Source organism: Ipomoea nil, unplaced genomic scaffold, assembly GCF_001879475.1.
Source record: "Ipomoea nil cultivar Tokyo-kokei standard unplaced genomic scaffold, Asagao_1.1 scaffold1407, whole genome shotgun sequence".
Classification (NCBI taxonomy): domain Eukaryota; kingdom Viridiplantae; phylum Streptophyta; class Magnoliopsida; order Solanales; family Convolvulaceae; genus Ipomoea; species Ipomoea nil.
The window spans coordinates 5,291,828-5,319,796 of NW_017617835.1; the positions used below are offsets into that span (position 1 = coordinate 5,291,828).

A 27,969-nucleotide genomic window follows, 5' to 3' on the forward strand; every position below is an offset into this window, starting at 1 on the left:
TTCTCATTGAAATGTCGGGACATGTATGGGAGGACTATGTTGGGTGTGAGTTTGGAGGGCCAAATTTAGCATCCTGAAACACGGTGTTTACTATTTACACAAATATAATAAAATACATTTGCGCATTAAAAATTAAATAGATCCTCAACTCAACTTTAGGATTTGTTAGAAAGGTGCTTGACAAAACGATCACATATCTAACAATGATGACTTTTTTTTTTTTTTTTTGGTACGATGGAGGGGCTAGTGCCCCCATTAAGGATGACTTCTTTAGTAGCAAAACAAACTGCCTTCTAAGTGTATAATATATCAAAAACGTATGTAATTCCAACTAAATTGGTTAGTCTATTGACTTGATAATCATAATGTTACAAATTTAACTCTTAATAGAATGATCTATTGACTTTCTCGGCCTAATAAGCTCATTGGCTTGAGTCGGTTACAATGCTGTATTTACCAGCGCACAATCTCAAATTCTTGATTTGATTCGATAACAAATGGAGTTTACCAATATATACTCTTAGATAGTAACCGCAAAAATTTATCTTAAATTTGTAATATATAAAGTAATTAATAATTTTTTTGTTTCTAAAAAGGGAAAGGTTAAACATTGGGGGGCTAACTCTAATTCACATAAATTTCATTTTAATTACGGAGTAATTTTCTTCTTCATTTTATAATCACTCCATAGTTCTTCGTTCGTTTTGCTGCGAGTTATTCCCAGCTCGCTTCATTAATAAATGTTCATGAATTGAAGCTGTAAATCTGCAATTATTCTTTAACCAAACGCTGCATATGAAAATTTCTGAAAAGAGATGATTATAGGCGGCAGCTCTCTGCATCTGAATCTGAGCCTCCTTCGTCTTCTTCCTCTGATCTTCACTCTAGCGATTCTTGACCGGCTCGGAATCAGCTCCGCCTCCGCCTCCGCCTCCGCCTCCTGCGATTACAGTTTCCAGCAAAACAACAAGCTTTACAATTACAACTTAACCTCCCCGATTTCTAATTTCCCCCATGGCGTCCTCAGCGAAGATGGGTACTCTCTTCTCTCTCCCTCTCTCTTTTTCTCCACACACACATAAACACAAACACGTTGTATGCATTATTTTACTTAGTGCTATTTTCTATGACAAAAATGCGGTTCCTTTACCTTAAAATAGTAAAGAAATCCTAATTTGTAAGTATTCCATTGATATCCTTGTTGGGTGAATGGGGAGTCTAATTAGTGAAATGTTTGATGTTTATATTGTGCTTTTAGGTTCTATAGAGTGGCAGCTAATGGAACAGTGATTTGGTTTCAGGTTGGCTGATTTTATTTTTTTATTTATTTGTAAAGATAGTTTCTTTATATGAAGATTGAAGACCCATTTTATATAGTTTGATATATGCACAAAAAAGCTTAAGTAATGCAGATTGTAGCTAAGCATTCTTGTGGATAAAAGTGAATTGGTTTAACTAGGAGTTGGTAGCTTTGAAGGCAGTGGTTTTATTTTATACTAGCCAATTAGTCTTCTTTGGGTAAATTATGATATATTTACTAGTTAAACTGGCGGAATGACTTTTCGTTTTTCTTGTTGTTATCTCCCTTTCATCTTCCTGTATGTGGAGCAGCTGTGTGAGACAATGCTTTTCAACCATGATCCTCCTATGTGTCTTGACTGCGTGGTGAGTGCTTTCTAGTTGCACCTGATCTTCTTCTTTATCGAAGGTTTCATGAAGTGGTTCAATTTACATAACCTTTTAACATTGCTAAATGAAGCATTTGTCTTATTTATTGTTGGAAATCAACTAATTAAGTGGTGTGTTAATCCTCAAGCCTATATTCTGGAGGCATCCTTGTCTTTCATGTCCCACGCTCATGATTAGTTGATGCTTTAGATTATAAGTTGGCTGGCAGTCTTGTTGAACATTTTACAAAAAACATATTTTTCACCCGACTGATGCCACTGGCATGCCATACTCCAGCTCCTAGGAATGATATATAAATCTTGTTTTGCCACTGTAGAATCAATCTTATGTAATAGAATGTTCAAATCTGTATCACTTTCAAGTAAATTCTGGGCTTTGGGAATAAATTTTTGTTAAAATTTTTAATATACATGGCTCAATTTGGGGAAGACATCTATAGGGTAATGTGTAAATAAGGTACTAAACTGATTCTGCATTAGTAGTTAGCTGAAGGTTATACCTCATTTATTGGATTATAAGCTATGCAAGAAGCATGCAAATCATTTGAAGTGCCAGTATGTCTGTGTCCTAACAAGTAATAAGTGCCAGTGTTCTCTCATTTTCTATGAAGTGATAGCTGTCCAGTTTACTTGAATATCCTTGCACTTATTCTTCTAGGACTGTGGTGGTGGATCTCGTTGTGGCATGGGTTGCAGTGCACTTGCATCTAGCATCATTGGAGGTGAGTGCTCCTTGAGCTTCTGTACATGTAGGATCAATATGAGATCACGGTTAGGAAGCTTTGAGATCCAGTGGTTTGCAATGATAAACCATTGAACCCTGTTCAATAATTGGAATGCATCAGTCATCCACTCTCAGATGTACAAAGTATTAGAATATGGGTGGATGCACACAGTTCTGTGAGCTTATGACTGTCAGTTTTTCTTTCGTGCTGCTTCCTTGATTTTAAATCAAATCTGGGAATGTGAACTAAGATGGCATAAATGTTAATATAATTGTTGTGTATGGCTCATATGCAATCAAGAGGTGATAGATGCTTGAGTGGAGTGAGAGCATTTGTCTCCAAGTATGGGGTTCCAGTTAAATGGGTTGGGGGTGTGGAGGCGGAGCCCCTGCGGTACAGTAAATGGGTTGTAAATTTACCGTGAGTATAGGGTTACATATAAATATTGATGCTGTAATTCTAGGATGTATTATAAATTTATAATTATAATTATAATAAAAGAACCGTTTTGCTCCCGTGGACGTAGGCACACTGTCGAACCATGTAAATCCTTGTGTTCTTTATCTTTCTGTTTTTTTAATCTTTAATCTTGCCCAGATTTCTCAACAATAATTCTCTAAAAAATGTATTCATTCTTACTGTTGACTGCAGTGCTTCCATTTTGTTAAATACAATATTGGTATGGTTATTGCAGGTTATCCTGTGTGCGCTACTCTTGGACGTCCATCAACTACATCTATTAGCCTCATAGGTTAACTTACATGTAATTTTTGCTTATTTCTTCGATATCAATGAAGAGAAGGCTGCCTTCATTTACTTCAAGTGGGGCAGCTACTTCTTGTTCTAAAATAATTGCCAGACTGTTGTTTAAGTTGCCCGGGATGCTGCAATCAAGGCTGTATTTTACCCTTCTACATCTGAGTTAGTGATGCTAATATTTTTTCTTGGATCTCTTGATGTGACAGACAACAATAGTCCCCTCAAAGGTATTGTTGTTAAGACGTACCACACTGCATTGAACACGAACTGTTCACTTGCTGTCTCTGTTGTTTGTGATGATGCTGCAACTGTGAGGGCCTTTTCCTCTTTTGTTTGGCGTTCTTCACTACATGTACATTTCTTTATATAATGGTCTATGATTTTCTTAGAATTACTTTGTATCTTTGACAGGGTCCTCAAACGCTGGAAAAAGTTGGGACTTGCGATTTTGTGAGTACTTCAAATTTCTACGAGTGTAGCTTTGCTGTCTAGTACTATTTTCCACCGTCCTTGTCTATATATTATGTGATAAGGAGCATATAGCGAGTTTTTTTTTTTTTTTAATTGCCTAAACTTCTGTAACTTTCATGGCTTTAACTGGCCTCGAATGATGATTTATTCCGCTTATAAACCACAGTTTCAGTTCATATAGTAATGTGTATTATAGGGGTCAAAAGTATAAACAGATATGGCATTCTTCCTTTTCTAAGTGCCACTTGTACATCTAGTTTATCCGGTACACTCTAAGTTTATGCCTTGCGAATGCTGACAGGCCACAGAACTAAGGCATCCTTCTGGCTGCGGGGGAGTCATATCGGCTAAAGGGAAAGGGCTGGGCTGGTTTGGCACTTTATTGATCATGTAAGGCTAGTAGATTTGTCCCACCGGTTTATGTTGTCTCAAATAATGTATAACCGCTACTATATCATGGAAGACAACTTCTATACCTAACTCAATTTTGCTTTGTAGAATCCTATGCCTTTTTGGAGCTTACCTCTTGGGTGGGATGATCTACCGATACTTCTTTCTGCACATTCGAGGCATAGATGTATGTAATCTTTTTGTTTTTCATGACCTCCTCTTACTTTATCAAAGGAAGTTCTGAACTTTCGTTCTCATCTGACTTTATTCTTGCACATTGTAGATAATCCCGAACTTGGAATTCTGGTCCAGCTTACCACATAAAGTACAGGTATTTCACTAACGCTAAAGTCCATGATATCTTTTGCTTTTCTCGCTTTCTCTTTCACCACAGAAGTTTATATCTGCATGTTCTCTTTGCAGAGCTGGTTTCAATCCATAGCACAGAGGTTCAGAGGACCTTCTCAGCATCACCGGAGCACGTATTCTCCTGTGGAATTTTGAACATCGACATCTTCTTAGCGAGAAACCGTTCACATTATTACTCGAGTCTGTCTCTGCCACACTTACACTCCCGACATCTGCATTCCGTTCAAGCATTCGCTTTACTCTTGAAGGAAATGTATGTGTATTTCTTCACGCTGATCAACCATTGTTGCAGAACACGAGTTCTTGAGAAGACTGAGGCTTTTGTTTGTAATTCTGTGCTAGTTGAGTAGTTGATATCATCATTTTTTGTAGGTCATTGGCAACACTTTGTTATATAGATCAGACAGGGTTTTTTGCAGCCGCTAAAACGTCTTATAATAATAAACTATTGTGAATTGATTCATTCTATATTCTATACCTACTTCTTGGAAGTAGGAATTTCTTTGATTTATGGGAAAATCAGCAGCCACGGTCTGAAGGTGTTTTTTGAGTGAAGTCTGTCTTGTAACTTAACTAGCAAATGATCACAAAGAAGTAAATCAGTATATGTAGTTCATATATAACTGATCAATTTAAACAATAAGGCATATAAACAACTCCATTTGGAACAACTTGTATTTGGTGGATTACATCTCTAAACATTATTATTGTACCAATAAATGCTATTACACATTAGTAAGGATTATGTCTCTAAACACGTGCCTTTTTTGCCACATGATTACATAACCAAAAACAAATATATTTTTCTTGTTTGGGTTGTACATATTATCATAAGTTACATTAAATATGATCATGGGAGTTGAACTTGAAGATCATCACATAATGAAAAAGTGAATCAGTTGAGCTATATATACTCCGAACTCTCCATCATCATCAATTAGCTAGCTATGTATATATATGTATATGGTATTGATACATGCATCTGATGATCTATATCATATATATATAAAAGAAAGCTCGAACGTAGAGATGATGCATAAATCTGGTTGCCCAGATTTCAATGGAAAGTTTTCTCCTTTTCTCTTCACCTTACTAGCCTTCATCGTCCTCGCCGCCATCTTCTACCACAGACAAGACAACCTCGGCGACATTTTTTGCCTCCAAGATTACTCCAACCAAACTGCTTCAACCACAACAACACCATTCAGTGAGTAATAAACTAAGCTAATAACGCTATAGATTCATCTGATAGATGATCGACTTTCTGAGAACTCATGACTTACGTTTTGTTTTTAATTTTAATTGAGAGACGACGACGACGAAAAAGCTGCCGTTTGCGATCGGAGAGACGGAGAAAGATTGCGATGTTTTCAGCGGGAAGTGGGTGTGGGACCAGGAGAACCGACCGTTGTACGAGGAACATGAATGTCCGTACCTTTGGCGGCAGGTGACGTGTCAAGGACACGGCCGCCCCGACAGCCAATATCTTCACTGGAGATGGCAACCTCATGCCTGCTCTCTTCCCAGGTCGTTCCTTCTAAGTTATTCAGTCTAATCAAACTATTTAATAAGCCTAGTCAACTTGTTATTTATATAATTATTATATAGTTTTGATGCAACGATGATGTTGGAAAGCCTTAGAGGGAAGAGGATGTTGTTTGCTGGAGATTCCTTGAACGGAGGGCAGTATATTTCCATGGTTTGTCTCCTGCAAAGAGCCATCCCTGATGACCATGCCAAATCCTTTGTAGGTAATGAATCACTAGCCATTTTCACAGCTAAGGTAAGTGAAACTATTATACTATACCCAGTGGTTTAATTTGTTTCCTTTATTTTAATGTATTTGATCTGACTAAAAGTTTAAACTGGTAATGATACAATAATAATCGATCGAGAAGGATTACAATGTGACAATTGAGTTCTACTTTGCACCATTTCTTCTCGAGGCATCGACAAACAAAATTGTTCGCAAAGATTCTATAGATGCCAATGGGCAGCATTGGAAAGGATTCGACATCATAGTATTCAACACTTACGTTTGGTGGATGTCTGATGCAACTGTCAAACTCCTGTGAGTAAATAAGAACATCTCTAATAGTTGTAGTTTTTGAGAATGTTTTTTTACATGTATGACGAGGAAAGAGTATATGAGAGGGAAGGAAAAAAAAAAAACTGAAAAGAAAAAAAATTAAAATTTTTTTTTTAATTAAAAATCTTTAGATTAACACTCGTCAGTGCACGCATCTGGCTGGGCAATGTGTTGGGCCTCACACGCCACAAATGGCGCTGTTGTGTTGTGGTGGGGCCCACTTCACTGTCAAAAACTAAGTGCTTGCAGTGTACACTCAAATCTTTTCTCTCCTCTACATAAGCTTGACTTCCTCAAAAATCACAATTGGAGATGCCCTAATGTTGGTAATGGCATTTGCATTTGAATCTCTTAATGTGATGATATGTTATAATATTATTTGTGAAGGCAATCGGGGTCATTGGATGATGAAAAGAAAGACATAATAAAAGTATCTCCTGAGGAAGCTTATGAGATGGCAATGAAAAATATGTTGAAATGGGTAAAGGAGAATATGGATCCAAAGAAAACAAGAGTGTTCTTCACTAGCCTGTCACCTCTTCATCCATGGTGACTTCTCCATTCTCCGATCCATATGTTTTCAAATGTTAAAAATGTATTAATAAACGTGTTATCTTATCTGTTTTTCTGTCTGAAAAAAAATTTCAAGATTTTTTTTTTCAGTTAATAAATTTTGAGTATATGGTACGTGATTTGTCTCCGTGCAGGAGTATAGAGTGGGGAGGTGATCCAGATGGGAACTGTTACAACGAGACAACACCTATAAAAGACCTTAATTTCTGGTCGATGACTACTAAGAAAAGCATAATGGAGGTGATTAAACAAGTGTTTAGCGAGTCAAGAGTGCCCATCACATTTCTAAACATCACACAACTCTCGGGTTATAGGAAGGATGCCCACACATCGATCTACAAGACACAATGGAACCCTTTCACTGGGAAGGAAATAGTTAACCCAAAGACCACCTATACTGATTGCACACACTGGTGTGCCCCTGGCCTTCAAGATACTTGGAATGAGCTTCTATTTGCTAAGCTTTTCTATCCTTAATTAGAGATGTAATTGTTGTCAACAATAATGGAAAATATTGAGCCATTTAATTTGTTTTGTTTAATTTTTATAAGTTCGAAGCCTAAACTTAATTTTTGGAGGAAGTAAATCGCAAGATGTATCACAATTGATTTACAAGTCCTTATAACCTTATGGAGAAGGTAAATTACAATATATAAATGTCATGGACGCTGCTATCTACTGACTCTTCTTTGTCATCAGTGGACTTGGTGGTGGCTAAGATCACATCTTTCTTTTTTTTTTTTTTTTTTTTTTTTTTGGTAAACCCTACCTTGTAATCCTGATCGGCAAATAACGACTATAAGGAAGTAATCGATGTAAGTTCCATAAGTGACCATTTTATATCAAGAAGACTAATATGTCACTTCTGTTGGAATTAAATTTATAACATTGTATTTACTAAGTCAATAAATTAACTTGACTGAATTGCCTGGCTAAAAGTCACTCTTCTTCTTAGATGAGGATGTTGTTGAAATTCTTTTTTCTTTGATGGAGGAAAGAAATTGAAGCGAAAACTTACAATTCCAATGTCTCTCTTGTTTGGAATAAAAACAAAAAAAAAAATATTATAGAAAGAAGATATTATGATAAAATGATACTATATATAGTAATACTTTATCTTATCAAATACGGAGTATATATATATATATATATATATATATATATATATATATATATATATATATTGTTTAGCCCAACAAATGAAATAATGAAAGCAAAAATATTTTCCTCCCCCGACAAACTGTTACTCCATATTTTCCGTTGTACGATCACTCACTACTGGAAATTATAGAATTTTCGACGACTTGAAAATTATCTTAAATCAAGTAGAAAGTCTTGTTCCGACCACTTTTGGTATTCAGAAAAATCTTTATTACTATTTCCGATCACTTTTTAGTTTCAACTTGATTTAAAATCATTTTCAGGTGGTCGAAAATTTCATAATTTTCAGTAGTGACTATTTCACTTAACAGTAATTAGTGATCGATAGTGAAGGATTGTGCAATTATTGTATGTTTAAGCAATTTTTTTTTAAAAATATATAATTATTTCATTATCTGCTTCTTCATTATCTAAGATAGTCAGAAGTGGTGACCAAATTGAACCAATTCAACATCCTAGGAACTCATATTATATTATCACAACTAGACAATTTTAGTTGAGTTGGTCGATTTTTTTCTACTTCACAGAACTATATTTTGAACTCGACTCGCTACATAAATAAATCAAGTCAATTTTAGTATCGAGATTCAACACCAAACTGAACAATTTTGTGTACAAGGTGCCCATTTCAAACCTAAACCCCCAACGTTTGTGACAAGGATCGAATCTCCACCCTGTAGTTAGAAAAAGGTCTTAAGTGAATTTTCTCATCCACTATACCAATATTTTGAGGTCTAATTTAACTTTGTTTATGATTATACGTGTGTGTGTGTTATTAGCGTTCTTTCCATATGCGTCATCACTCGTACAACAAACACATATTATCCTTTACAACTAACAATAATATTTATCAATTTATCAGTTTAATGTTTAACAATGTCAATATGAAACTACAAATTGAATGTCACTAATTAGTGGACATTACGTTATTTGTCCCATTTGCAAATTGGGCCAAATCAGCAGAATTCACAAAGAAAAGAAAAAGAGATACAATCTAGTGTAGTAGTATATCAATGACGACCTATAGTTTAAGACTGCAACAAATTTGCTCAATTTTGTTCAAGTAACATCTATCTCATATTGGAATATTGTAAATGAAACATAATTATTAGGCAAGTTTCATCATTTTTAAGTGTGATAACAATTTAACTCAAAATTAATCAAAATTCATGTGATACGATACAAAGAGTTTAACAAAGAAAATATGTTGAACAGAGGCTTAGAGGCCATGCCCAACAGGACATTGATTGTTATGCAAGTATAAGAAAAAAAGTTATGCTTTGCTACCGGCTATAGCTTTTGACATAGTAATTAATAAGCGCTAAATCCTTATAATAGATTATGTATTGACTGTATCGAGTACAACCATGCGTGATATATCTTATTGTATTAGGTACTATTAATACAAATGCTGATAATATCCAGTACTATAAATTATATCTGATACAATGCTAATCCACATTGTAAACTTTCCAAATAAGAAAATATATAATAATAGCAAATGGGAATATAAATAGAAGCAATAAAAATAGGCAAACACGAGGAACTTGAATAAAGGCCTTGTTGCCCCACTTGCACGCCAAATTGCAGGAAAAAAATTCATCTGCCGAACACAACATAAAATATTGCAAAAAAAAAAAAAAAAAAAAAAAAAAAAAAAAAAAAAAAAAGAGTCACCCCACTGGTTGCAAGTTGCAGTTAATTTGCAGACCAAGTTGTAATGGATTTGAATGGTCTGTTCCTTCTTCTTCCATCACAACAACTAAGCAGGAGGAATATATATGATCAATAATCCCACCCCACATACAATTTCTTTTTGACTATATCAATTGTGTGACAGTCTTTGACGATGCATTTACTTACTCGAGAAGTTTTCTATTTTTCTCATGAAATAAAAAATTAGAAAAAATAAAACAGAAAATATGTTTACTGTGTAGTGTGTACCTTTATCCAATTATTATTATTATTTGGGCACGGCAACATTGGAGTGTGTGTGTGTTATCATATCTCAACTATTGATTATCATTTTTATTAAATTTAGAATTTATAAAGACACACCTTACTATAATAATATAAAATTATTATAAATCATTACTTATATCCGATCCCTTGTCAGAAAGGGCTTTCTGGAAATTTTTCTAGTTTTTTGGTCATTAAATGTAGCAATCAAACTCCTTCTACATGTGATAGAGTATGAAGTATGAAGAATCCCCGGCCCCCGCAGGATATGTTTGTTTATTTGGGACAACCTCTGATGAGCTAACCATTTTCTTGTTTTTTGGGCACATATAACAAATAGCTATTAAAATATTAAGGATGTATATACCCTTATATCATATTTTTTATGGGAAAGTTATTGTATCAATCATCACTGATATTTATTGTATTTAATATATATATTTTTTTAAAAAAAATTTGATTGTATTCAATACAGTCATAACTAGTGTTCATATATCTTATAATTTTCAAATTGAGAAGGTATAAGAATTCATCAATTTTCAAAGTAAACCAAAGGCAGCTATATATCTCTATTATATATATATATTCTCTCCCATGCATTTTCTTTCTTAATTATCATAGCCATCCACACTCACAAATTAATAAAAAAAAAAAAACATGGTCCAAGAATTGAAAAGAGAGTAAAAAATATATGTGTCCTGTTTGGTAACATAGTTAGCTTATCAATCAATTTTAGTTTGTTTAATCACTATTAGCTGTTTGACTTGGTTCATAAAGTTGTTACAGCTTATTGTTTAACCATAAGAGTGTTTGATTAATTAACTTTTTGTAACAGCTTATTGTTCCAAAATGTAAAAATTCAAAAAACTGCTCAAAATAACTTTTTCGATTAGCTTTTTGATAAAGTCATTTGGTATGTAACTAATGCTCTCAACTAATCAAACTCACTAACACAATCAGCTAACAGCTATTTACCAAACACTTTATGATCAATTAACAACCTAATCTCCTATGTTAACCATGATTACCTCAAATATGTTTTTTTTTTGAAGTGTAATATGTTTCTCTTTTTAATTTTCTATTAAGTAATACGGAGTATGTAGTATTTATTGAACCAGTCAAAATTGTTGGTCGTCACACATCACTTGACTCTGTAAAATTCACAACCCAAAAAAAAAAAAAAAAAAAACATTTTATATTACATCTTCCAAACACTACCCATACCATGAAATCTCCAGTCAAGACATCATGGGCAACAACTCACTACAGATCAAGAAACACAAGAAATTGTATATATTGTTAACTCAGGAGATTGAAGAAAATCCCCCAAGCAAAAATAAAAGATTGAAAAAAAAAAAAAAAAAAAAAAAAAAAAACAAGAAATAATGTAGTATATGTGTTTGGTTACAAAACATCATACGAGATCTTCATCACACCTTTATAGTCTTCAACGAACTTCTATCACTGTATTAGTAGTATGACTTTTCAGTTCTTGATCTGAAAACAACAAACAAAACGTTCTGTCCATTATCAAAAATGGTAAAATAGATCATAAAATTTAATATTATACAATCTTTTTGATACTAGTACAAAAAACATCTCGTCTGTCATAATGTACAATAGGCATTTGTACTGTTACAGAGACGCGAAAAGTATAAATTTTAAGCTGTCTTGGTTGATCCGATCACGAATTAATGATGAAGAATTCACAAATTTAAGGTTGAATATAATGTTACGATGATTTACTTGGAGAGTTGTTGTTGGAGTTCTCGGCGATTTGCGCTAGCGATTGAAGATTACAACGTACGATGGTGTCGACGAAGACGCAGGTTTCGTCGTTGGTGTTGCCGGGAGGGACGTCGACGACGTAGGATTCGACGACGACGGTGGTGTTGTTGTGGTTGTGGGCGTGGAGGGTGGTGACGGAGCGGTAGTTGTTGAGGCGGTGATCGCCGCCGACCACGGCGAAGCTGAGCACGTGCTTCTCGTCGTCCAGGATCTCGAGGCGCTCGGTGCTGGAGGCGGCGGGGAGGCCGGACACCACGCGCACCTCCCGGAGCGTGCCCACGTCCCCGTCGCCGACAATGACGTGGCAGCTCTTCAGGAAGTGCTTGTACGCCTGCGGGTTGTCGAAGCGGCGTACCAGTCCCCACACCGCCTCCGGCGGCGCCGCCACCTCCTGCACCACCGCCGAGCAGCACTGCCCCGCCCCCACCGCGTGCGTGTGGTACTGCAGCACGTGCTCCGGCACCGAGATTGACACCGGAATCATCCACCTCGCCGCCTGCGCCTGCGCCTGCTTATAAACACTCCCCACCCCCGCCGCCGCCGCCGCCGATCGGTGAAGCTGAAGCGCAGAAGGCATCTCTCTCCCTATTCTTTTCTTCTCTACCTAGTTTTTCTTTATGGTTGAAAGGACACTTATGAGAATGTCTTTATATATACACACACAATTACATTATCATATGTTTGGAATTTAATATCATATAATTACGATAATCTTCGTCGTCATATATTTATATATACAAAAATGAATTATATATATAATGGGTTGATCTTTCTTTGATAGATAGTAGAAGAACCTAAAAGACAGATTAGCGCACAGCTTACGCCATGCGACTGCAAGTGGATCATCAACTTGCAAATATATGTATTTGGACGGAGTCTAAAGCCAAATTGCCATCTATTTTCCGTGTAATTACGTTATATGCCCCGTGTGTAGGGATGGCAACGGGGCGGGGCGGGGGCGGGGAGTATACTCCCCGTCCCCGTCCCCGAAACCCCAACCCCGTCCTCATCCCCGTCCCCATCCCCGGCGGGGAATTAAAAATAGTCCCCATCCCCGTCCCCGCGGGGAATTTGGCGGGGACGGGGATTCCCCGTCCTCGATCAATTCTTAGTTAAAATATAAAATTAGTGTAATTTTTAATTTTAAAATAAAACTTTAAATCTTAATTTTAAAAAAAATTATATATATATATATATATATATATATATATATATATATATATATATATATATATATTACATAATGCTACGGTACACAGTAGCAATGCTACTGTACACAGTAGCATTAAGTAATATATATATACTATTATAACTAAAATAAGTAGTATTAGCAATGTACTGTGTACCGTAGCATTATGTAATATATATATATATATATATATATATATATATATATATATATATATATATATATATATATATATAAAATTTATTTTAGTTATAATAATTATTCGGGGACGGGGTGGGGCGGGGAGGGGTATCCCCGTCCCCATCCCCGTCCCCGCCGGGGAATTCAAAAATTCCCCATCCCCGTCCCCGATCCCCGAAATTTTTTCCCGTCTCCGTCCCCATCCCCTACGGGGCCGGGGATCCCCGACGGGGACGGGGCATATTGCCATCCCTACCCGTGTGTTCGATATACGAGGTTTCCCGGTCTGCCCATTCATTATCATCAACCTACTCAAAAATAACGACTTGTGTCTGTACGGGCTTAACTTACTGGTTCAGTAGGTAATATTTAAGAGAAGGGATCAATATTTTAACTTTGACAATAACAGTATAGGGATTATACTTAAAATGGACACTTCTCTTTTACACACCGATATTTGACCGTGTTTGCTAAGCCATTGAATCACCGTAATTTTCAAATGCTTTGTCGGATCAGGGTGTGAAGAGTCATTGGGGCAACTTGTGACAGTTGGTTAGTAACTTAGTATAGATTGTGCTAATATATGTAAATGTGTGAAGCATCTTGTCTGGCGTGAATGACCGTGCACTCTTATCCCTTAAGAGAGATCATAAGTTCGAACCTCCTCTTGTATGGAAAAATTATCTGGCCAGCATTTTGTCGACTTGAAGGTGTCTCTTACAGTTAGGGCCTTAGATTGGAGTGATGACTATGATATGTGTGTATCATGTTAATTATAAGCTTAGAACAAAATCATTCTCTTGAGTAAAAAGCAAATCATATCTCAATTAGTATTGTACTATCATAGCAGCGAGATACATAGTGTTGTATGCAAAAAATAAATATAATTGTTGATGTAAATATTTTTCTTTCTTAAAACTCAGCTCATAAATATATAAATGCTTTGCCATCATTGAAATCTTATCAATAAAATTAGTCTCAAATGCATGTGTGGTTCTAATGGAAACATGTGATTAGACCAAAAATAAAAAATCTCATCTGGCATTTGTATTATTTTATTTATCCAGTTTGATTAACAAGATTTAACTGAAATTATTTATAATTTAATGTTTTATAATATTTAATTTAATATTAGTATATAATACTTGTATATTTAGAAACTACATCAAAAGTATTATAGTTAAAAAATATGTTCTCTTACCAAAAATATACTATACACTTTGCAACACAAAAGGAAAAGTTGAATTGAAGAGAATATTATGATTTTTCCCTAAATCAATGCATGTGGTTCATATTTTTTATAAAGTAATAGTAATATCACTATCATCCCAAAAGTCATTTTAAAATGTTTAATATTTGTCGGGAAAGCGCTTATCACTATGTCAAAAATTATAATTAATAGCAATAATATTATAGTCATTTGTATGGACAACTCAATTGATTGTAGAGGTAAAGTTTATCATAAGAGATCAAAGATCGAGTCTCACTAGCGGCAGTGTGAAACAATAATATAATATTAATTAAATTAAATATGTATTAATTATAAAGGACTAGTTTGTGAAAAGAAAATTTCAAATCGTTAAATATTACGGAGTAATTAAAGTAGATATGTATTAATGATAAAGGACTAGTTTGTGAAAAGAAATTTTCAAACCTTTAACGTTATGGTCAAAGTTTTAAAATTAGTAATTTGATGCCAAAACTTTATAATTAATACTCCATATATACAATATTAGTAATTTAATGCCAAAACTTTATAATTAATACTCCATATATACAATTTAAGCTCATTTTTTACTCAATCTATACAAATTTTGATATGATTTATTTTGAATCCCCTTATATTTTTCAGCCATAAAAGAAATTGATTTCAGTCAATTGAGTCACATCTATCCATTTATTTATTGTTTTCACTAATCTTCAAAGTCTAAGCGGTGATAACCTTTAAATTTAATGTTCAAACTTATAAAAGAAAAGATTGATATCATTTTCCATTACCTATTAGTTATTTTCTCAAATCCAGAAAAAAAAAAAAAACTATTTAACCTATTTTATTGTCTAATTATTAACTTTTTAAATTAATTTTTAATTAAATTATTTTTAAAAATTGCCAAGGACCTTGTGGTCTAATGACACCAAGTTGCTCCCTTATATGGGAGGTTGTGGGTTCAAGTCTTAATGGAGACGATGTTGACTCTTTGTGCTTCATTAGATTGAGAAAGTAGCTATGAACAGATATTACATTGTAATAGAGTCAATAGTATTAAAAAAAAATTATTTTTAAAAATTTGGTGGGCCAACTTGCCAAGTTGTGGGCCTTCATGCGTTGGTGTGGGCTAGGGCCTTTTTTAGGCCCGTCCCGCTATGACAATACTATATTTAATTATTGTAATTTAATACTTCATATAATGAGCAATTCATTGATTATATTCTTTCATATAGACACTATGCAACCAGTACGTGCTCGATCGATAGATATTGACAAAAATTGAATTCATAATCTTGTGATATAATAATCATACTTCATCCACTGAATTATGAAACACTTTTTCTTTAATTTTATTTTATGTGGTTTGGATTGTATAATTTCTCAATATTCCTTCCCACCAACTTTTGTTTCGTCAAACATAGTAATTAATTGGTCCTTTTCATAAAATTTCACATGCCTCAATGGTAATGACATCTTCAACTTGAAGCTCCTTTCCAATCCAAAACAATCTTTACTTTGACCGCTAGCTACCCCCACTTCTCTCTCCATACCCACATCAAGTCATCAACTTGATGGTCTTTTTTGGAAAAAAAAAATATTTTTATTATTTTTATTTTTGCTTTCAGTTGTAGGTAGGGTGAAAGTTTGATCCTTACTATTAACATTGGGCATTTGAGTTTTGGTTTGGGATGAGCTCTATATCTGCAAAAGTGTATTGAAGATTAATTCAAATTATTAAAAAAAAAAATTGAAGTGACAATCTCGCCTAGTCTATGTATAAATGGTACAAATGTAACAAGTTATACCTAGTACTGGATATAGTTCTTTACACGTGATTATACCAGGTGCAATGGTACATACACCACTAAAATCTCCTTAAAATTATATGTGGTAGCACAATGAGTGTGCGTGCATTATATATACTTAACCAATAAAGAAGTGATTTATATTATTAGCAAAGTACAAAGTGCAACAAATAATGTACACTGGGCATCAATATTAAGTACACCTAACGTCATTATTAGTTGCACCAAACGTGATCATTAAGTGCACCAATGTTAACAAGGTAAATTACTTGCATATTATTTAATGAAAATGATTGCACTTGTAAGTGATTTTACTTGCATTTTTTACTTGCAAACTTGCATCGGTCACTTGCATTTTTAACACATTTTACTTGTACCAAAGTTCGAGTTATTTATGAAAATGCCACCGCGCCGTTTTTTAAAATTACATATGATTAGTTAAATCTGAACACGTGGACGGTTGCTATTGGTTCTTAGTTCTTTCGTGGACATCCATTCTCACCTGAGCGCGCCCTGTGTGTGTGTTACTTTACAAAGAATGAATGATACAACGAATAAATTAAGTTATTACGGATAGTTATTTATAAAATTATTATCGCCTCTTTTTATTATTTATGATAATAAACATGATATTTTTTTTAATGCTGTAATTTTTTAAATCTTATTTGTAATAAGAAATTGAAGTATACTTTTATATCTTATTGTGACTGGATCAAACATATATCTAACTATTTATGAAGTTTCTATCCGTCGGTCCAATCTATATAAATAGGAATCAACCTATACCATGCATTATATATTGCTTGCAAATTGCAATTTTCTTTTGCCACTTGTAGAGTTGTAGACCAATATTATCTTCACAAATTTGTTATATATATATATATATATATATATATATATATATATATATATATATATATATATGCAAATGGAAATATATAAGTTATTTTGTGCAACTTTATCTAATAAACCTTCATATATATGAGCATGACAGGGTCCATTGATCAATTCAAGACAAAAAACTAATAATTTAACATAAATTTTAACGTTGTTAAAGTAAATTGCTTGGTAAAATAATTATTTGGATATGTAAATATATAGGGAATTAAAAATGAAGTTTTTGACCCCTAAATTATAGTGTTCAAGTCTTTTAATTCCCCCCCTCAATTATTATAGGTGCACCACATTTTCTCCTTGATCACCAATTATTTACTGATAAACCCACCAAAAAGGTAAAGAAAAATGAAGGATATGATGATAGAGAGAGGTTGGCATGGAGTTGAAAAAGTTTCCATGCGTAAATTCAAGTTGGGATATTTTTAATTATTATTCATCAATTCTTTAATTTATATTCCAAGTTGATATGAAAATTGAAAAGAATTGAGTGTTTGGCTATCTATAATACTACTAAGAAATAAATTAAATAAACAAATGGTTTATATTTTAAAGTAATACTCATTATATGTGCAATCGAATTGACATTCAAATTATTATATGTCAAGATTTAGGTAAAAAAAAAAAAAAGGATTAATTGTAATATATTATAATATACACGCACACTTCTGAAAGTATGTGTACAGTGTGTATGTACGTATGTGTATGCGTGTATATATAAATTTTACCCTCTATTTTTCTAAAAAATAAAACCAAATTAAAAAGTATTTACTTTGATCAACTAGGTTGAGAAAAGAATATGACAAGCTCCCACATCGGCTAGGTAAAAGATTGTGGAGGGCCGCTCTTATGTTGAAGTTAAGCCTGCACTCTTGAACTAGCTAGCTTTTATGGTGGTGTTATGGTCTTAATTTGAGTATTGTATCATTGACGTTCTTGCTAAGAGTACAGTGAGTGGCGAGAGAAATGGCTACTTGGTGCCTGATAAGGTTCAAAGGGTTAGGCAATACGAGTATGGAGTGCGAGTTGCCAACTCCAAAATATAAGCTATCCAGAGCCAGAGTGGAGTTGTTGTACAATCCCACATCAGTTCTAGATTGTAGAACAGTAATTAAGGTATCTCTAACCTTATATATACTTATTAACAATTTACTTACCAACTGTCCCAAATTATGAATTTACAACCTATTTGATATAACCACCGACAAGTCAACCTTATCCATTGAGGGACAAAGTTCAAACCCTGATTTGTCTATATGCTAAAGCCATTTGATCGCAGAATATTCACAAATGGAAATAAATAAAATTGTATGTACAAATTAAGAAATACAAATTTATGTGTATTTAGACTTTTCTTCCACAATACATTGTATCTAACATCGGAAACATTCATCATACGATAAGGGTGAATAAATTGTCTAAATACATTAGTTATTGCAAATGGCATTAATTATGTTCTAAAAATAAAAGTTAATTACTTCCCTTTTTTCTACCTAATGAAATTCCCATTGATTTAAAAAGCCAAGTTGACTCATAAAGCCAACAATAAAAGATTAAAAGGTGTTAAACAATAGCATCAAGGTCAAGAAAATGAATCTTTAGAGAGGCATAGTGACATCAAAAGAGAGTTGAAATAGTGGTTAGCTTTATATATATATATATATATATATATATATATATATATATATATATATATATATATATATTCAAGTTAGGTGGGTATTAATGTATAAATATTTGACAGGTCTATAAGTTAATTGAGACACATTCTGTAATTTATTTTGTCCATCAATCTTTTTGACAAGAACAATGAGAGGCTTTTAAGTTTCGAACTATTAATGTACAAATATTTGACAGGTCTATAAGTTAGTTGAAACACATTCTGTGATTTATTTTGTCCATCAGTCTTTTTGACAAGAACAATGAGAGGCTTTAAAGTTTCGAACTTAAACTTGTATATTCAAGTGGGATATTTTTATTCACCATTTACCACCTTATTGGCATATAAAATGCATGTTTGTTGGGCTCTAGAAGGATTCTATGAACAAGGAAAAGATGCTTGCATTTTTAGAAATTAGGGTAATATAATATTGTTGGAGATGTATATTGTCACATTATTGTACAACATGGCATTATATATATATATATATATATATATATATATATATATATATATATATATATATATATATTAGAAAAATTAAAATAATAAAGAAATAAAATGTGTAAATAACTAAATAATACTCGGTAATAAGTAGGGTACTGGATTATTGCCTTATTGGCATTCTTTATCTAAAATTGAACAAGTAGCTTAATTGACATTTTTAATATGATATTATGTTATACAACATTGTAGAAAGTGCACATACACACACACACACACACACACACACACACACACACACACACACATATATATATATATATATATATATATATATACATATATATATATAGTTTCAATACGATGTCGTTTTGGTGTTGTATATATTTTCCTACTGTCTTCTTCTAGTTCTCCACTTCTCTTTCAGCTTCACACAATCTTATTTAGGGTTACTTTTTATCGCACACGCTTTCAAAAATCATTCGTCAAGCCATTATTGATAGTTTGTCCAAGCAGCAGGCAGCGTGCTACTCGTGTGCCACCCATTCATGCCTTCAACGAATCAACAAAGTTCGTAGGCAACAATCGCAACGATAAATGATACTAGCTCTGCTTTATATCGCGCCTCCGCCGTCAACAATTAGGTCTCTATGTCGTGAACATTGTGTGACAGCAGCGCCGCCTCACTCTCCATCCGTATTTTTTATTCACTGGTTCGAATTTCAAACATTACATCCCTAAATTATCTGTCTAATTTTATTATAAATTTATAATAAATTATTAATTACAAAATTTGTTGATTATTGTGATTTTATGAATTTCAAAATTGTCAATAGTGATTTGTGGACAATGGACTAATTTCACCCTAGCTCCGCCCTTGAATAAGTGATCTTAAGAAAGTCGAGGAAGAAAGTAGGTCAAAATGTATTTGGGTAAAAAAAAATTATGTTTCTATTATACATGTATATACTCCATAGTATAACTTCTTGCAATAACCTATTACTTAGGATTGCACACTCTCCATGAGTGTATAGTATAGGTCTCACATATTAACAACTTGACAAACCATTAGAACTAATTAGCATATTTTTTTAGGTTGCCTAAAGGTACACTAAGTGGTAGGGAACTGGCGTGGGGATCAAACCCTCAATCTCATGCTTAAGGGACGAGGTGCTGAACTACCACGCCAACCATATTGGTTAACTAATTAGCATATTGATATTGAATTAACTTGACAAAATCCCTTTTTAAGAAAATCAAAATCTTTTCACTAGAATGAAGGGTTTAGTCCAATATTTTCAATTTTGATATTGAATATTGAATGAATATCCAAATTGTCTCTGGTTAAGGGCCACTTACACCTACATTCTGGGCCTGTACATATTCACCATCTACAACTTGTCCAGGGCAAATTATTCTAGGTACCCGGATCCACCTTGCAAGGTGAATTTGGGTCTAAAATTCACAATTTACATAATGAATGTTTACAATTTTATAAAAGATAAATGGTGAACATTTAGTATGTAAATTGTGTATTTTGAACCCTGGTTCACCTTACAAGGTGAACCCTGGTCCCTAGTATAACTCTTGCTTATCCAGTGCTAAGAAAAAGGTAAACACAACGCACCCAACCAGCTACTATGGTTTGTATTAAATCCCGCTTTGTTACCCTATCATGTAAAGGATTGAAGTAAACTAGCAAATTTTTGTGTAGACCATAAAAAATGTATATTTTTAATATACTAAAAGTACGTTATTTGTGTACTGAATGTACATTATATAAAATAATGTATTTTCAATACTCAAATAATATATTTTTTTCTGAATACAAGGTACATTTTTAATATACTAAAAGTACATTATTTGTATATTAAATGTACAATATTTGATAGAAACTTTCAGTACCCAAATAATGTACTTTTCAAGAAAGCCAATAAGTCACTTCTTGTAGTTCTGTAGTTACCAAGTCAACAGCCTACCAACTTGGTTGGTGTAGTCACTGTATATAGATTATAATATAGATAGGATTCATGGTGGTACCAGGCATATATATGATGAAGTCTCAATATTAGCACAGAAAAACCTTATACTCCGACCAAATTAAACAACAACAGACATAAATGCAGTCTCAATCTTAATGATAAAATATGTTACACAATACACACCATTATGAGTTCATTACATAGTACACATAACAACAGTCTTGATGATCAACATTAAAATGAAACATCCTCCACTCATTAGTACAGAAAATTAAACCTACAGATAGATAGCACAACATTCTCATCACATGAGAATGGTTTATTGAGAGCAGTTGATAAAGCATACCAGAACAACGAAACCGATACTTTTAAGGGTCCACCCATAAACTTGGAGGTCATGAGAAGAAGCCAACGACCTTTCCCACCGCGGGGTGGGAGGGGAAGAATATGGTTCTTGATCATTACCGCCACCTCTGGATAGGATTGTCGACGTCACACTTGAAGCCTTCCCATATTGGAAGCCTTCTCGTTCTTCATGATCATATGGAACAATGTGGCTCGATCCTCCTCCACAATCTCCCCGAGAAGTTCATCTTCAATCTTGGGAGCTTGCCAGTGAGAAGGATCCTCCACGAGATCTTCGCTGAATATCATACTAGAAACCCATTCCTTCCATGTGGTTCTCTTGTACTTCTCCTCCTCCAGCGTCCCGGTTGCCAGGAGCTGATACACGTACACCACTTTGTCCTGCCCGGGGCGAAAGGCCCGGGCAATGGCTTGTTTGCTCTTCGAAGGGTTCCATTCCGAATCCAGTAATATTACCCGAGATGCTGCTGTCAAGCTGATCCCCTCAGCGCAAGTGGTAATGGATGCCAACATTACTTTCGAAGGCCCCCCTACCTCCTCGAATTTATCCATCACCCTCCCTCTCTCGAAAAGCTCAATGTCGCCTTGAAGCACCAGCACTTCTATGCCTTTGCGCCACCCGTAGAACCTCTCGAAAATCTCCAGAAACAGATTGATGGGAGCTATGTTGTGGCAAAAGATCAAGACTTTCTCTTTGCGGAGGAGACAACGAGGGATCAGGCTCATCACGAATTTCACTTTCGAGCCTAACTTAAGGTCGAATTTGAATTTCTCGAGAGCCTCCAGCTCCTCTTCCTTGAAGTACTGCCCAGAACACGCTGTCGTTCTGATTAACCACGGATGGATTGCCCCGAGAGTAATGAGGAGCTCGAGTTCGAGAGGAAAGCCTTTGTAGATAGGCCTTTGATCCTGGAGTTTCACCAGGATTTCTTGTTGGAGAGTCGTCGATTTCATCATCAACGTGTAACATTGTAGACCCGGAAGGTTATCAGAGCTTCCACCTTCGTAAACATCTATGAATCCAGTGGTTAGCTTCTTCAATATGTTTAGACCTTCCTTCCTTTCCCTCTCCTTACTCGAATCAATCTTCTTCGAAATCTTATCAATGAACATCTTTCTTGCTCGGTTTTCCAATGAAAACCGAGTTTTTGCACCTTTTACTCGTTTCTTGTACTTAGGATCAAGCTCCTTCAACACCTCATCAACAAACCTCGGCCTTGCCAAGCAAAGCGTGTTGAAATACTCCCCGAAGTTGTTCTGGAACAATGTCCCGGACAGCAGAATCCTAAGACTCGTGTTAACTTTCATTAAAGCCTTCCTTAACCTCGATTTAGTACTTCTCGGGTTGTGCCCCTCGTCTAGTATAAGGATCCCCGGGCACTGCCTCAACACCTGGTTCATATATTTCCTGTGTGCATAGGTTGAATCTTCTCGTGTGAGCGTTAGGAACGAGGTATAGCCCATGAGAAGAACGCTCGGGTGGGCGAGCCACTTCTGCATCTTTTCGAGGCAATCCAAGACGTGCATGACGTCCTGGTTGCGGGGAAGCCCCGGGCATAACTTCATCTTTTGCCTCAAAACCTCACCTTTATAAGTCTGGCCACCGTGTATTTGGTACACCGGGATTGGAATCTTCCACTTGATTATCTCTTTGTACCACGTATAGAGAGTCGTTTTCGGGGCAAGGACGAGAGGGCGTGACCCCGGGAATAGCTTCAAGTAGCTCACGAGAAAAGCAATAATGAGCAGAGTTTTACCAGCTCCAGGGGAATGAGAAATGACACACCCCCCTCTTTTCTTGCTCTCGGGGTCTATTTGGGTCGGGATTATAGACCCCGCAATGTTCTTCCACAAGAACTCGAAGGCTCGTCTTTGGTGAGCACGTAACTTGTTCCTGAGATCGGGTATCAACGCCCACGCATTGTCTTCCACTTCGACCTCCGATGAAGGCTTGTTGGAAGAAACCGGGATAGCAAAATGATCGAGATCAGCATCATCTCCTTGCTTCTCCTCCATAACAACTTCCTCGGGCCTTTGCTCTTTCCCTGAACTCGAGCACGTTGAAGGCATCTGCACAATTTAGTCGAACAGGACTAATTTATAACACGAAAAGCCTTACATCTAATGCATAACATGCTTAGTTTCAAGCATAGAGGATACTCGGATAGTGTTTACAACAATAGATCGCGTATTTGACTTACAAAGGGCGGGGGGACATCCTTAATTTCGGTGCTCACAACGCCACATAGTCGACACACGAGTCCAATTTCCTCATTGAGTCGAAAATCATGATGACAAACTCGTGTCCCCTTTTTAGTTGCCATGTGAAGTTCAGTGGCAGATTTTAAGTTTGTATCCTATAATAGCATTAAGAGAAACATATGAAGACATACAAACAATGTTTTCATTCTCGAGAAACACAAATTAAGGATTTGCATCGATATATATATATACCTCGGTGTCATCAAGAAGGTAACATGATGCCAAGGCAAGTTCCATTTCCTTCCAAAGCATATCGAGTTCTGACAACTCTTCCTCGTTATTCGTCGAGGATTTCTCGATGGGCTCCCGTTGACAGGATTTGGTGTTCTGGAACTCTTTCCACTGGTCGATAATCGGGGGCTGTTCCTTATTAAGGGTTTCATCGATGTTTGCCATACATCTTCGGATTAATTCCCTATAAACATTGGCACTTATGGACCCTTTCCTAAATGATCTTATATCATAAATACTATCCCTCTGAGAAGGGCAAGTCCGCTTCTTAGCCTTCTTTTTGCTCGACCCTATCCCGCCTCCTTTAACATCCAACCCCATGAATTTCAGCTTCGAAACTTTCACTTGACCCCACCGCCTACCTTGCATTAGATTCAACGACGATTTCTTCATCTCCACAGCTGAAGAACCATTTACATAAATGTATTTGGACACTATTTCGCGTATCTCAGCTGACAGATCCTCGTTATCCTCGAAACTAAGTGGATTTTCCTTTTGGTCGAACAAATTGTTCTCGGCAGATAGCTGCAGAGGAACAATGGCGAGGTGTGCTTTGTCTCCACTGACACGTTTTCTGTTTGTATCTGATTTACTACTATTCCGGTTTCTGCTCAAAAGCGAGTTATCACGCAACTCTTGCTGGTAACAAGCGAGAGTTTTGTTATCAATATCGCCGTTCTGATATGCATGATCCGCTTGAATCGAGAGTGCCATTGGCAACTCTTCGAGCTCTGATTTATACATCTTCCCCCCCACGAGTCGAGTCATTTCGACATCGAATTCTGTCAAATAGTCATCACATCCCAGGTAGCGTTCGGGCTGCACAAACCTACGCTTCGACCTACGAAGCTCATCATACACAACGAGCGGTCCAGCTTCATAAACATCCCCCTCGGGTCCCCTTTCGGGGATATCCGGGTTGAACTGTATGATAATCGGGGTGGAAACTTCGTTTTCCAATTTGAAACTCACAGCATAGGAATGGTACTCGGAGTTTGGTGCATCGATGTCGTTCTCATCTTTCAGGATTTCGTACACAATCCGGTTATGGACCGACTTAACATCGAATCCCACTTGCTTATGAGCTGATGCCACGAGCATCCAGCTGAGATCCGAGCAAAACTTCCCCGTGAACAGCTTGAACTTCTGCAGGGTGCTGCAGTCATCAGATAAGCTCCACCGATAATATTTGTCCTCACAAGGCTTTTGTTCGATTTTTTGAAGAATCGCAATCTGGTTTAGCTGCACCACTTTGATCTCTTTGCTAAGAGTTTTCTTTACAATCGGGGGAGGGCCTTGTGTGACATAAACACTAATGTGGAACTGGCAAACACACCCAAAACCGTGTGGCTTCCTTTCTATCGACCTTATTTTCGCATCAATCCAAGCCTGCACATTATAGTGTTAGATTAGAATTTACACAAACCAAACAGCAAGAAATTAAACCAGAATTATCAGATGCTTACAGGTTCGGGTTCCATTTTCTCGTCTTCATTGTTCTCTTCATCCGAATCCTCTGATTGGTGAGGGGTCGAGAACACAGATATGTCAAGTCCGGGTCTTAGAAAGCAAGCACAATCTGAAGAAGTAGCATTTCTTGACCTTATTCGAACATTTGATATCGAAATCTCCTCTTCAATCAAGTCCCCCTCGTCCAAAACATGCATACCAAACGTTCCATTCTGAATTCTTATTCGCTCCACAGGTTGCCACGATCCATTCCGGAACGCCTCAAAAGCTGCCACAACCAAAACAATCAACATTATTCACTCGAGGTTTAACAACCAAACAAAAAGAAATCATCCTCAGCTTAGTTTAACTGCAATTAGCATTTCAATTAGGATAAATGCTTCCCTATAATACACATAAACAACCAACACGATTGCAAAGAAGACGAAAGGTAAATGCTTACGATACACATCGAAAGGATGCTCATTCTGATGTATGCTTCTCCTCTTCATGGCTGCTTAAAGTTGTTGCAGAGAAGAGAAGCCTGGCAACAATATTATTATACTCCAGTTTAGCTGTAACAGCAACTCAAAAGAACACCCATCAGTTCCTAGTACATAAATGGCAAACATTGATATCACGATCCCATGTATTATAATGTCTGTATATTTCAGAAACAGCAATCCCTATCTGGGAAACAGCTAATCAAAAAAGATGTTGTGCTTTTTTTTTTTGAAACAGAATAATCACTATATTTCCTAATAAAGCATAACTGGATGGCACAATCTGCAAGTACAGTGTAACTAAAATAAGAAAAAAAAGGTGTATGATTTACTCCATGACTATAAAGATCCAATCTTTTTTCCCATTTTTAATTCCCCAGCAAAGAAAAAAAAACCCAAAAAAAAAAAAAAAAAAAAAAAACATAACTATACTACAATCCCTGCATTTTCTGCCTGTTTTGTTATAAACCCTGCTATTTTCTTGCTTGATTCAAATTTCAAATGCCAACAAACCACAACCTTAACACCCTCTATCTTTTTACATATATATATATATATAAATAGAAACAAGAAACATATATCTAAGGAAAAGAGATACACACACACATATATATGTGTGTGGGTGTGTCTGTTTGTCTCTGTAAGATTCTTCCCTAAAGCAGTAATGGCGCCAAGAAGCTGAGCGAGCAAATTAATTAAGAAAAAACATCCTTAAAAAGAAGTAGGAGAAAGGTGATTGAGTGATTGGCAGTTTCTGAGGGAGACAGAGAAAAAGCATACCAAATGGAGAAACTAAACGGCGCGGCGGGGAGCAGAAGCATGAGCTGAGAAAAGGGGGGAAAGCGGCGGCGCAGCCTGTAAAAGCATATATACAGAGAAGAGAGCAAAGAAGGGGAGTCAATTGAAGTGATGGATCAATCCCGGCATGGCATCGGGAAGAAATGCGATTCCGGCGAGGGGAATCGGGGGTTTTCCGGCGGGAGGGAGGGAGGGAGGTAGGGAGAGTAATGATGATCAGAGAAGAGAGTGGTGGGGTGAGTGAGGAATAAGAGGGGAAAAAAGGGGGAGAGAGAGATTGTGGGGCAGAGTGATGGCAGAAAAATACAATGGGGAGAATTGACTGGTGATTCCCTGGGGGTGTGTGCTCTACATTGCTTTTTTTCTGCATGAGAACACGAGAGAGAGAGAGATATAGAGATTAGAGAGAGATTTTGGAAAATGTAAAAAGCTTCCATTGGGAGTGGCGCTCTAAATGTGGAAGAAAACCAAGCTGCTGCTCTCTGATATTTTCCTTTTGTTGTTTCTTATTTTCTCCGAGCCCCCACCCCACGTCAAATATATTACAACATTAAAACACTCTAATTTCTTTTTTTGAAAACACTCAAATTTCTTAATTCATCCAAAAACACACCTTTTTTTTTTTAATATATATTAGGTTTCTAAGCTTATGTCAAATTAATTAATTTTATATATGGAAAACTCATTTATATACTCAAAATATAATGAGATCTTCATCTCATTTGATCAGTCAAGGACTCTCATGACCCTCGTATTTTCATAGAAATTCAAACCCCACATTATTATTAAAGTAAGATTTTAAGTCGATCGGTCAAATCAACTGAGTTAACTCCGCTTCGCATAACAAAAAATCTTTTTTTTTTGGGGTACAAAGAGAGGGACAAAGGCCGGTGAAGGGAACTAAGAAGCATTATAGCATGCCCTCCGAGAGGGTGCCCCACGTCGAACTCTGGCATTGACCCTATCTTCTCAAAGCAAACCCTCTACACACGTAGGTTGACGCTCAAGAATCCGAATCCCCATC

At 35.8% G+C, this 27,969-nt stretch overlaps 4 protein-coding genes across 7 annotated transcripts; 2 read left to right on the top strand and 2 right to left on the bottom strand.

Moving 5' to 3' along the window:
* The first annotated feature begins 662 nt into the window (after positions 1–662).
* LOC109186582 lies at positions 663–15,827 on the top strand. 2 transcript variants are annotated; one of them, XR_002055150.1, is made up of 13 exons: positions 663–1,036; positions 1,259–1,301; positions 1,612–1,665; positions 2,347–2,410; positions 3,108–3,164; positions 3,379–3,482; positions 3,584–3,622; positions 3,945–4,033; positions 4,142–4,220; positions 4,317–4,364; positions 4,457–4,687; positions 4,959–4,961; positions 15,817–15,827. XR_002055150.1 is itself a non-coding variant. In XM_019336631.1 (11 exons), the coding sequence occupies exons 1-11, from the start codon at positions 816–818 to the stop codon at positions 4,535–4,537; spliced, it is 879 nt and encodes a 292-aa protein (XP_019192176.1). In that variant the 5' UTR covers positions 663–815; the 3' UTR covers positions 4,538–4,822. The 2 variants fall into 2 exon arrangements, 1 of the variants encoding a protein (XP_019192176.1); XM_019336631.1 differs by lacking the exons at positions 4,959–4,961; positions 15,817–15,827 and having other exon boundaries at positions 4,457–4,822.
* On the top strand, positions 5,238–7,580 carry LOC109186581 (protein trichome birefringence-like 33). The gene is made up of 6 exons (XM_019336630.1): positions 5,238–5,609; positions 5,710–5,929; positions 6,011–6,185; positions 6,301–6,473; positions 6,879–7,040; positions 7,199–7,580. Exons 1-6 carry the CDS (start codon positions 5,360–5,362, stop codon positions 7,539–7,541), a joined length of 1,323 nt encoding a protein of 440 aa, XP_019192175.1. The 5' UTR covers positions 5,238–5,359; the 3' UTR covers positions 7,542–7,580.
* Positions 11,361–12,653, bottom strand: LOC109186584 (abscisic acid receptor PYL4-like). The gene is made up of 2 exons (XM_019336632.1): positions 11,931–12,653; positions 11,361–11,681 (listed from the first exon to the last, which is right to left on the bottom strand). Exons 1-2 carry the CDS (start codon positions 12,547–12,549, stop codon positions 11,632–11,634), a joined length of 669 nt encoding a protein of 222 aa, XP_019192177.1. The 5' UTR covers positions 12,550–12,653; the 3' UTR covers positions 11,361–11,631.
* Positions 15,828–21,471: 5,644 nt separating the features above from the next.
* LOC109186580 (SNF2 domain-containing protein CLASSY 1-like) lies at positions 21,472–27,427 on the bottom strand. Of its 3 annotated transcripts, none has more exons than XM_019336629.1 (6): positions 26,928–27,427; positions 26,108–26,188; positions 25,662–25,933; positions 24,157–25,584; positions 23,904–24,059; positions 21,472–23,772 (listed from the first exon to the last, which is right to left on the bottom strand). In XM_019336629.1, the coding sequence occupies exons 2-6, from the start codon at positions 26,154–26,156 to the stop codon at positions 21,829–21,831; spliced, it is 3,849 nt and encodes a 1,282-aa protein (XP_019192174.1). In that variant the 5' UTR covers positions 26,157–26,188; positions 26,928–27,427; the 3' UTR covers positions 21,472–21,828. The 3 variants fall into 3 exon arrangements, with proteins under 3 accessions (XP_019192174.1, XP_019192172.1, XP_019192173.1); XM_019336627.1 differs by having other exon boundaries at positions 26,108–26,219; XM_019336628.1 differs by having other exon boundaries at positions 26,108–26,254.
* Between the last annotated feature and the right edge of the window lie 542 nt (positions 27,428–27,969).

What these genes read in the sequence shown, in the direction of transcription:
- LOC109186584 (XM_019336632.1), bottom strand. Translation starts at nt 12,549, where the DNA reads ATGCCTTCTGCGCTTCAGCTTCACCGATCGGCGGCGGCGGCGGCGGGG. An exon ending in CTCCAACAACAACTCTCCAA is followed by an intron (nt 11,682 to 11,930) that starts GTAAATCATCGT and finishes TGTTGTTTTCAG; the next exon opens with ATCAAGAACTGAAAAGTCAT.
- LOC109186580 (XM_019336629.1), bottom strand. Translation starts at nt 26,156, where the DNA reads ATGAAGAGGAGAAGCATACATCAGAATGAGCATCCTTTCGATGTGTAT. An exon ending in GCATCCTTTCGATGTGTATC is followed by an intron (nt 25,934 to 26,107) that starts GTAAGCATTTAC and finishes TGGTTGTGGCAG; the next exon opens with CTTTTGAGGCGTTCCGGAAT. An exon ending in AGGATGTCCCCCCGCCCTTT is followed by an intron (nt 23,773 to 23,903) that starts GTAAGTCAAATA and finishes TAAATTGTGCAG; the next exon opens with ATGCCTTCAACGTGCTCGAG.
- LOC109186581 (XM_019336630.1), top strand. Translation starts at nt 5,360, where the DNA reads ATGTATATGGTATTGATACATGCATCTGATGATCTATATCATATATAT. An exon ending in CATGCCTGCTCTCTTCCCAG is followed by an intron (nt 5,930 to 6,010) that starts GTCGTTCCTTCT and finishes ATTATTATATAG; the next exon opens with TTTTGATGCAACGATGATGT. An exon ending in TAGCCATTTTCACAGCTAAG is followed by an intron (nt 6,186 to 6,300) that starts GTAAGTGAAACT and finishes TCGATCGAGAAG; the next exon opens with GATTACAATGTGACAATTGA.
- LOC109186582 (XM_019336631.1), top strand. Translation starts at nt 816, where the DNA reads ATGATTATAGGCGGCAGCTCTCTGCATCTGAATCTGAGCCTCCTTCGT. An exon ending in TTTGTGATGATGCTGCAACT is followed by an intron (nt 3,483 to 3,583) that starts GTGAGGGCCTTT and finishes TATCTTTGACAG; the next exon opens with GGTCCTCAAACGCTGGAAAA. An exon ending in AAGTTGGGACTTGCGATTTT is followed by an intron (nt 3,623 to 3,944) that starts GTGAGTACTTCA and finishes GAATGCTGACAG; the next exon opens with GCCACAGAACTAAGGCATCC.